The following is a 9,103-nucleotide window of genomic DNA, read 5'->3' as shown; positions in this document are numbered from 1 at the left end:
AGGCAGCTAAAATATCAATTACTGCTATTTTAGTTTGCACATGGAGTAGCAAAAATATCAGCTGTTATCATTCTGCGACGATTAGACAAAAAGAAGGACAGAGTGGAAATTTCATCAGAACAATTACTAAAAGCTGCTGCTGAAGCTGAACGACTAACAGTAGAATTAAATCGTCCTATGCGTGTACTTGGCTGGTATCATTCACATCCACATATTACAGTTTGCCCATCACATGTAGGTATGTAATATTTTTCTCTCTTTTCTAAAATCAAAATTCAATTATATATTGGAATAAAATAACTTTCTGCCTCTATGTGAAATGTGCATGTATAAGGGATATATCTAATATATAGGATGTCTCAAACTTTTCTTCTCTCTCTCTCTCTCTCTCTGTGTGTGTGTGTGTGTGTGTGTGTGTGTGTGTGTGTTTTAATAATATTTTTATTGTACATTGAATTATTCAACTTTGTAGATGTCAGGACTCAAGCCACTTATCAAACCATGGACCACAGTTTTGTAGGCTTAATCTTTTCGGTATTTTCCGAAAGCAAAGATTCAAAAGTACATATACTTTCCTTACTTTAGTATCTGCACCAAAAAATGAAATAAAGTTTTAGCGACATAGCCACTGAAGTGGATCATGTTACTGACAAGGGGAGAATTTTTTCTTTCTCTCGATAAAATCTATAATTAAAAAAAAAGAAAAGGCGAAATCAATCGGATAATGGAAAAAGTTTAAAGTTTAAAGTATTTTGCAACAGAACCCGGCGACTCATCTACATCTAGTATTCTAGGATTTTAATATATTCGTCTAACTCTACATTTTAAGCTTACTCTCGTCCAAAAAATACGTTTCCATTTCTGGTCCTCCCCTTGTGAGATAAAAATTTATTTCATCCACCTAAATTGTTTGTTTTATCGTATTTAAAATTTTTCAATTTCTTTTTTTGTTTCTTACAGGAACATGAAATCTTTTTAAATTGTTTTCAATCTAGTTCAATCACGGGAATGGGTGAAGCCATAGATGTACCATTAGAAATAATACATACCGACGACATTGCAGATAGATGTTTAAAAGTGAGACTTTAATTTCTTGCATTATTAAAAATCTAGTAGAATGATGGCAGAATTGATTTTTTTTCTAAAACTAAGCACTATTACAGACCATGACGGATTTGTCAAAAATTTTGGTTCAAGAAGAAGAAGATATGGCTGAGACATGTAAAGACCATCCAGATGTCCTTGCAACTATTCACAACAATGCTGGTATGTATTATCGTTATTTACATTACAAAATAAAGATGGATCTGTTGATAGATTGAAACAATAAATTATTTAAATGAGCACTTGGTAATTGATCGTTGATAACATAAATAAAAAATTGTCAAATATAATTCTTGTCATTTATAGTCAGGACACGTGCATTGATCCACATAACAGATATTATCACGAAGCCGTTGATACAAACATTTGAGAAAAGGATAATACTGAATAAGTTACGCGCTGCCCATCTACGAAATAAATTGAAAGAATTACGAGAAATGTATGACGGATGAAAATTGCAACAATTATATTTTGAATCATGATGACGTGAGTTTTCTGATAAGAGAATTGTTAAATATTAAAAATAAAATTTCAAATTAAAAATAAATATTTACTGGATTAATAAAGTTGATTATACTTCTGAATATGGTTTAGCTTGATTTATTTAATACACTACTTAATGTCCAGAGATTTTTGACAAAGTCAGTGACAATGGAATATAAACTTTTTATGTTACTATTAAAATAAGAAATATTTGCATTGTATTAAAATCAATACAATATGTTAATGTAATTTGAGTTATGTACTATATACATGTACTTTATTTGTATTTCCTCGTCTATTTTGAATAATATCAAAAGTTTTCAGAGAATACTGTTTAATATCCATCTTAAATCCAATCCTCCAATATTTCTTAAAGGTCTACAGGAACTAAAAGAAAATTCAGGGTTGACTTTGGGAACGTTGTGCGGCGAGAATTCGGAATACCATATCTGCGTGTAGGTTATATGTCTATACATCGATTAGATTAGCCGAAATTGGTGGAATCTGGGGTTAAACAACCAACCGCATTGATCGGTTTAACCACGGCTCATTTTACGACTGTTCATTCAAGGGAAAAGGTTAGTTTTCGGAGCATTTTACAAGTGTGCGATATGTTCTTTCGGACGAATTTGTTTAATGTGGAAATAGCACGCAAGAATTTTTAGCATGCCGTTTCTCGCTTCTGACATCATCAATCCAATATGGCCGCAGCAACTGACCAGGAGTCTTAAAACGTGCACTGAAGAATTACTTTGTAGCATAAAAGATACTTGTGATTATTGCAAATTTTATATTTAGAATTTAAATATGAATTATATAAATAATTCATCTGCTTATGATCATATTCTTCAGAATTTTTAGTACCATGACTATTTACAATAAACGATATATATTTGATTCACTTACAATTAATTAACGATTTTAAACAATTATCGTGTTAACATCAATATCCTTTCATTGCACATTTTAATAAATTAATAATACAAACGAATAAACCTTTTAGTGACTTTTATTTTACTTTTCACGAACAAAGACCTGGCAATAATTGCACAGTTCTATATTTACACTACGAGAACAACAGCGTATTTAAATAGACTTAAATGTATTCAAAACACAGATTCCACAGAACGAGAAAGATGTATAGGATGAGAAGGACTACGTGCTAACCTTTTGCGAGGCAGCTTTTCAAGAGTAGTTAACAGCTTTGCAAAGTCAGGACGATTTTCCGCGTGGTATGACCAACAGTGCATCAAAATGTCCTGTAAAAAGAAAAAATGATAAAAGAAATTTCGACGGTACATTTGCGAATAGTGGACAAAATTGGAAGAAATGGCGATACGTTTCACATAAGTGTGTGTTTTAAACGCATATTATACCTTTACTTCACGAGAAGCTTGCAAATTTGCTAAGGTTTGCTTCATTCCTTTCCCGACTTGCCATATGATAGCTTCGGGAGGTTGTCCTTTAAAGGGCCATTCTCCACATAATAGCTCATACCAAACAGTCCTAAAGTCGTAAAGTACATCGTTTTTCGACGTCTTTCATATATTACTCTTCATCCCATAATCCTTTGACTCGGAATTATATAATGAAAAATCCAAAAAATCACTCACCCAAATGCATATACATCAGAAGCAGCTGTAAATGGTAACTCTTCTTGATCTCGATTTTGTTGTGGTCTTAATCGTCGAACGATTTCGGGCGCTAAGTAACATAACCAACCAGGTGGTATGCTCAGTCCATCTCCTTTCCTAGATATACGTAAAATATGTGAACGTCAGATTTATAACTTAATTGGCAAAAAAAAAAAAACTCATTTTACTGAACGAACATAAACTCTCACCTATTTCCGTAACACAGCTTGGTAACGCTGAACAAACCAAAATCTGTTATTACAACTTTCCCATTTTCTAAAAATATGTTTTTGCTCTTGAGATCCTTGTGTACTATTCCACGAGCATGAAGATATCCCATACCCTGCAAGATAAAATTATTATTTAAATGTCGCATAATAAGAGTGTTAAAGTGTTCATATATTATCTTGTATAATATTTTTCTATCTTTTGTGCGTCATGTATTCGATACTCGTCTAATTTTGTATTAACGTAAGAGTATATGTATGCACAAACTGATTGCTGAATGTAAAATATTACCGATCATACCTGAGAAATCTGTTGAGCGATATTAGTAGTTTTATTCATAGTAAATTTGTCCTTTCGTAAGTGAATATGAGTATAAAGTGTCATGCCTTTACTCATGCTAGTTACTATAGCCAATCGAGGAGGTTTCATACAAGCTCCCATAAATAAAACTAGATTTTCATGTCGAGTTTTTCGGAATGTGGCTACCTGTAATAATAATAATCATGAAATGTCCATCCAGTTGTTCATAGAGAAACATTTAATTGAATATTTATTTGGCATACATAACTATACATATTCTTACCTCTAATTTGAATGCTTCTAATATCTTATCATCGTCCAAATAATAATCCATATTCAAGACTTTAATTGCAACATCTCCATGCCAATTGCCTCTGTATACGGTGCCGAATCTTCCTGTGCCAATCGGCTCGCCAATCTTTAATTCGTCAAATGGAATGTCCCACTCTCGCATCGATAACTACAGTGTGCAGATGATTAAATATCTCATCCTTTCGTCAAATTTCGTCAAAAGGATGTAATACATACACTGTTTTGCCGAGGCCAACGACCATTCCCGGGTTCACCGTCGGAAACTTGAGAATCCTGAGAATCGACTCTCACCGGTGTCCTTTCCGAATCTGTGCTGACACTACCAGATCCCGAGACGCTTACCGTTCTCTCGCTGTCACTCGACATTGTTGTACCTTCGAGCTTGTGCGTCTCCAATGTCACTCCCTTTTCATTCAGTACGACATCTGTAAGCAGAATAACTGATTTGGCTTCATACACCGAAGAAAATTTAGCCGACGAATATGCGACAATGTAAGTATCAAACAATTCTCTCTACCTGGGAAATGAAACTGCTGTTTGACAGGAGCCTGTGGAGTCTGGCTAGTATTGGCAGGTAGCAATGCTGGACTAGAAGGCGTTGAGCTATTACAGCTCGAAGTATTTGAACTAGAATCTGCGCCCTGTGTGGTGTAAACACAGTAAGTGATCATTGCATATTACGAAGATTTTGCATCTGGTCAATATTAAAACATCAATTATGGTCGCGTCATCCGTAACGCCTAGTGTACAAAATGCCACAACTCACATATTCGTTCATGAACTAAAGCACACAAGCGATAACATACCTGAAAAGGTATGTTCATAGAAGAGTGTGGATGTGACCGTTTCCGATCTCTCCGATTTAAAGAAACTAATAAATTTGAGTTATGGTGATTTGGAGATGTTATGCCAGGCTTGCTTAATATCGGGGAAGCATTTATCATACCTGTAAATTATTTAACCAGAGTGAAAAAGATGGGCCAATGAGAAGAGCTGGTCGCTAGATATCGGATGCAATCATTTTCAACTAACAGAGGGGAGAGGGATAAGAACTGTTTATTATATTATCACTGCGCGGAATGTCACACTTGACGATTCGCAAGTTACACTCTTTGAATTATACTGGTAATTGGAGGAAAATATAGACAGAAACGCGTAATATTACAGCGCCGTCGGTCTACTCACCATCAGCTTGTACAGTTCGTTTAAACTCGTCAAAGAGTTCCTGAGGTAGGCCACATGAAGGGGGTACTTTGGATTCGCAATCTCGGTGGCACTTATATTTACACTCCTTGCATTTTAAACCAGTGCCTATGAACATTTGCTTCTCGCAGTAGTCACATGTTGTCATCATCTTAAAAGTTTTGGTAAAGCGGTGAGCAATTATATGACCCATGCCGCGGGTCACAGTCGGAGTACGTGGAGATTTTGGCACTTGGAGACTTGTTACTGAAAAAAAAGGAAGATAGGAGAGGCACTGTGAATCATCTCGAGTAAAAACACAAAATCATCATCTGTAGAAGAGCTTGTCAAGCGATGCTCCGTCTCGCGTTGTTCCCCTTGCCTCGTCGCTTCACTGGCAGATTCCCGAAAATCGGCTGGAAAATGCATCGCTTGCCGAGCTCTGATCTAATCTAAGATAGATATTTCTTAACCAAAACTCTTTTTTTTTTTTACCTCAAATTGATACGAGCGCGGTTTATGATGTCCTATAGTCAAATAATCATAAATTATCATCATTTATTATTCTTTTTCTCTCATTCATTGGTAAATGTGATGCTAAAAATATTGCTTACTCGAAAGTAACATGTATTCACATCTGTCAAAATTGTGCTACATATTATTTTAAGAATGATTATGGCATTATATATATATATATATATATATATATATATATTTAATATGCTAGAACATGTCCCAGGTAAATAATTTCACATTCTGTTATGCTTTTCTTATTTCTGAAGCAAAATAATAACTAAATCTGTGATTGAAATAAGCGTAACTTTGCAATGGAAGTGTTTTCTTGCCAATAATTCAGGAAAAATTTTTAATGTTTCTGAAAGTTCTTGGAGAAACTTTAAAGTTGTATAATAATTATCAACATTTACTACTAAAATCTGTTATATTCGTTTTGCGCCTTGAAAACAATTGATCTTTTTTAAACGAGTACAATGTGTCCTATTAGACTCTGTATGAGGTTCGGGGGAATCAGAAAATAAAAATATTTGACTAAATTATGAAAAATCTTTCGTATTCAAGAATATCGTAAAAATGATACACCGTTTAGAAGAAATTATTCATAAGAAAATCGAGTTATTTATCTAAAAAGAAAGTGAGATATAAATGTTGAATCACTTACAAATAATTATTTTTCTTCTGTAAAAACATTTTCTACATCTAAAAAAACATTCTTTTTAAAATTCCGAGTTTTGGCCAAAACTTTCACTTTCCAATTATTGTGCAATGCACGACACACAACTCTAAAATATAACTACTCTTTCTAACACACCTGTTCCCTTAAAGCTGTTATCATCACTTTCTGCGTTAGAGGGTGGTGATTTAACAGGACTATTACTGTTTGGCAAGAGACTTTCTCCAAACTCGGTTGTGTTATAGCATGAGCCCGGTTCCATCGGCAAACGATTTCTTCTTCCTACGGCGCTAAATGGCGCGTGAGAGTCGTTTCCGCATCTAAAAATATAACGCAACAGTGTTAGCACGTTACGAGTATTTTATGAAAATCGCGCAATGCACCGTTATATAAGTTAGTGCAAAACAGATTGTAAAAAAATATCACAATAAGATATGTATTCTAATCATTACCTAGACGCTGCATCTCCATTTTCAAGACGATCTGCTAATTGCGATTCATGAGATTTTGACTTAGTTAATGGAAACGTTTGAGGTTTTGGCATTCTAGTTTGAACACCAATATGATGCTTCTTGCATGGTGGAGGAGTTGTTGGACATTTAATTTCTATAAACAGGATAGCGAATTGCTTAATTTGGCTTCCGGATTGGTGCCGCGCTCTTCATGGATCTGCTTTCGACGTTTCGCGAACGTTCCGGTCCACATCTCCGGGAAAAGGAACGACCTGAAAAGTCATCAGGTCGTTGCTCTTCCCGAAAAAGGACATTCCCTTCTTCCTGAAGAAGTGAACTGGAATGTTCACGAAATATCGAAGAATGCGGCACCAACCCGGAAGCCCAATTAAGCATGTCTACACACCGCGAAAGCCTAAAATATCAGGATAGCAAATTTCAATCTGCACAACAGATACGTCGTTAATGTTTGAACGATTAAATGCTTTAGATACATTTGTGGGATATATATATATATATATATATTTGCAATAAAACTTGATTATAAGGAACATTGTTGCGGACACTCACCACATCCTTGCCTTGATAATAGCGGGGTACAGGGAGGACTAGTTGACGTCAAAGATGATACTGAAGAAGCTTGGGCTAAGATATCACTGTTTAAATTGTTGTTATTATGATATGGAATGCTATCTTCCGATGGAACGGAACACCGTGTAGTACGAGATCGAATTGGCCTTGGAGAGGCCCCTGTACGTAACTGATGTCTATCCCAAGAATCCCAGTATAAATTCATATCGTTATTTTCCATATCTCCTCTCACAAGAACATCTAAGAGAAACATAATAAGTATAACGCTAGTTGTCCACGCAACAATTATTAATTAAGATTACAGTGAGATTGATCAGTCACCTATGTATCTCCGTAAATTATGCAGTGCTCTGCATAGTCTACGAAGTTCCTCCTCATATCGTACATTATTTTCACCTAACATACTGCTTAACTCGTGCTCAGACTTCTCTTTCAGGGCTTCAAGGGAATTAGCTTTGGAACAAACGATCTAAAATAAAAGAAGAGGCTTAGACTCTCTCTGTGATATTGCTAAAAATTTATCTAAAGTAATGTGCACACTGATCTTGTGTGTGCGATAAATAAATCGTTTGTTCGTATCTCCGTACGCTGTTACCTGGATTGATCCTGGGGTGAGACCAACAACCCGTAACCATTGTTGCAACGATGGATATTGTCTCATCTCAGCTGGTAACGAGTCTGCAGCCAATTTGGCCTTTGTCACAAGTTGCTTAGCGTACAACTTTATGAGTTTCCCCTATATTTATAAATACAAATAGAGATGACTTACGAAATATATGTAATTTCTATCATGTATGCATATTGATTTTTTAATAATAATTTCAGACGACTGAGAAGGAACGACTGGCAACGACTCAGGTCACGAGATAAAATTTCACCACGCTCTCATCGGACCATTCGGGAAGCACGTCGAAATGAGGTAAATACAGAATGAACACGGACCGACGTATCGAGAAATCAACAGATAGGCGCGGACGATCGTCGAGGAATGAAAGCCGAGCGCGGCTCGTTACCTCGAGCGTTCTTATCTCCTGTTGGGTGAGCTCCGCGCTGGTAGAGCATTGGGTCCGCAGGCCCTCCAGTCGATCGGCGGAGATGTCGATCATGGACTGCACGACGTCCAGAGCACGTCGGATCTCCTGCTCGGTCGCATCCTCGCCGTCCGCCATCCCTCGCCGTGTGCCAACGATCGCCGGCTCCTCCAGCGAGTCACGGGCCCCGTATTACTTGACGGGCATAATGCCGCGCCGCACTGGGACTCCCTTATCACTGCTCCTCCGAGTAACCAAACTACTTATCAACATTGACAACCATCTTGGCCGCCTATCGCGTTCGTGACGTCAATCGTTGTGCTGCCCGGCGATCCGCTCCCAGAGCTCACGGCCGGTTCCCATCGGATCGTTATTCCACTTTGTCGTAGCCGATTCGGCATAGGGCTTTCTCATTGGATATCGCGCGAGAGTCATTGTTCGCGAACACAATCAACGTAATTAATTTACATTTAGGGATCTAACGGACCAATAATCAATGATTTCCATTAAAGCTCGCATTAGACTTGATTGAATGACTGAGATTGGATTGAAATTTGACCAATCAGAGCACTGATTTCAGCATAAAGTCTCTGTCAT

At 36.6% G+C, this 9,103-nt stretch overlaps 2 protein-coding genes across 9 annotated transcripts in view; one reads left to right on the top strand and one right to left on the bottom strand.

The window, feature by feature from the left end:
- LOC106742917 (lys-63-specific deubiquitinase BRCC36-like) overlaps positions 1 to 2,379 on the top strand; it is a 3,816-nt gene extending 1,437 nt beyond the window's left edge. For 2 of the 3 annotated variants that reach the window (XM_014616278.1, XM_014616276.1), the window contains exons 3-7: positions 34 to 238; positions 473 to 561; positions 961 to 1,077; positions 1,164 to 1,266; positions 1,411 to 1,915. In XM_014616278.1, coding sequence (XP_014471764.1) covers positions 34 to 238; positions 473 to 561; positions 961 to 1,077; positions 1,164 to 1,266; positions 1,411 to 1,556 — 660 coding nt within the window. In that variant the 3' untranslated portion in view covers positions 1,557 to 1,915. Of the gene's footprint in view, positions 1 to 33; positions 239 to 472; positions 562 to 960; positions 1,078 to 1,163; positions 1,267 to 1,410; positions 1,916 to 1,963 lie in introns of those variants that run through there. The other variant, XM_014616277.1, reaches the window with a different exon arrangement.
- A 199-nt stretch (positions 2,380 to 2,578) lies between these two features.
- Positions 2,579 to 8,844, bottom strand: LOC106742975 (kinase suppressor of Ras 2). Of its 6 annotated transcripts, none has more exons than XM_014616390.1 (17): positions 8,489 to 8,844; positions 8,071 to 8,211; positions 7,797 to 7,944; positions 7,455 to 7,715; positions 7,291 to 7,299; positions 6,885 to 7,038; positions 6,571 to 6,752; positions 5,247 to 5,510; positions 4,868 to 5,007; positions 4,579 to 4,702; positions 4,278 to 4,501; positions 4,033 to 4,209; positions 3,750 to 3,935; positions 3,431 to 3,564; positions 3,201 to 3,338; positions 2,964 to 3,093; positions 2,579 to 2,846 (listed from the first exon to the last, which is right to left on the bottom strand). In XM_014616390.1, the coding sequence occupies exons 1-17, from the start codon at positions 8,642 to 8,644 to the stop codon at positions 2,694 to 2,696; spliced, it is 2,721 nt and encodes a 906-aa protein (XP_014471876.1). In that variant the 5' UTR covers positions 8,645 to 8,844; the 3' UTR covers positions 2,579 to 2,693. The 6 variants fall into 6 exon arrangements, with proteins under 6 accessions (XP_014471876.1, XP_014471878.1, XP_014471880.1 ...); XM_014616392.1 differs by having other exon boundaries at positions 4,278 to 4,486; XM_014616394.1 differs by having other exon boundaries at positions 6,885 to 6,915.
- Positions 8,845 to 9,103: the final 259 nt, after the last annotated feature.

This window comes from Dinoponera quadriceps, unplaced genomic scaffold (genome assembly GCF_001313825.1).
Source record: "Dinoponera quadriceps isolate SergipeBrazil2010 unplaced genomic scaffold, ASM131382v1 scaffold946, whole genome shotgun sequence".
Taxonomy (NCBI): Eukaryota; Metazoa; Arthropoda; class Insecta; order Hymenoptera; family Formicidae; genus Dinoponera; species Dinoponera quadriceps.
This window is presented reverse-complemented; position numbering and strand designations above follow the sequence as displayed.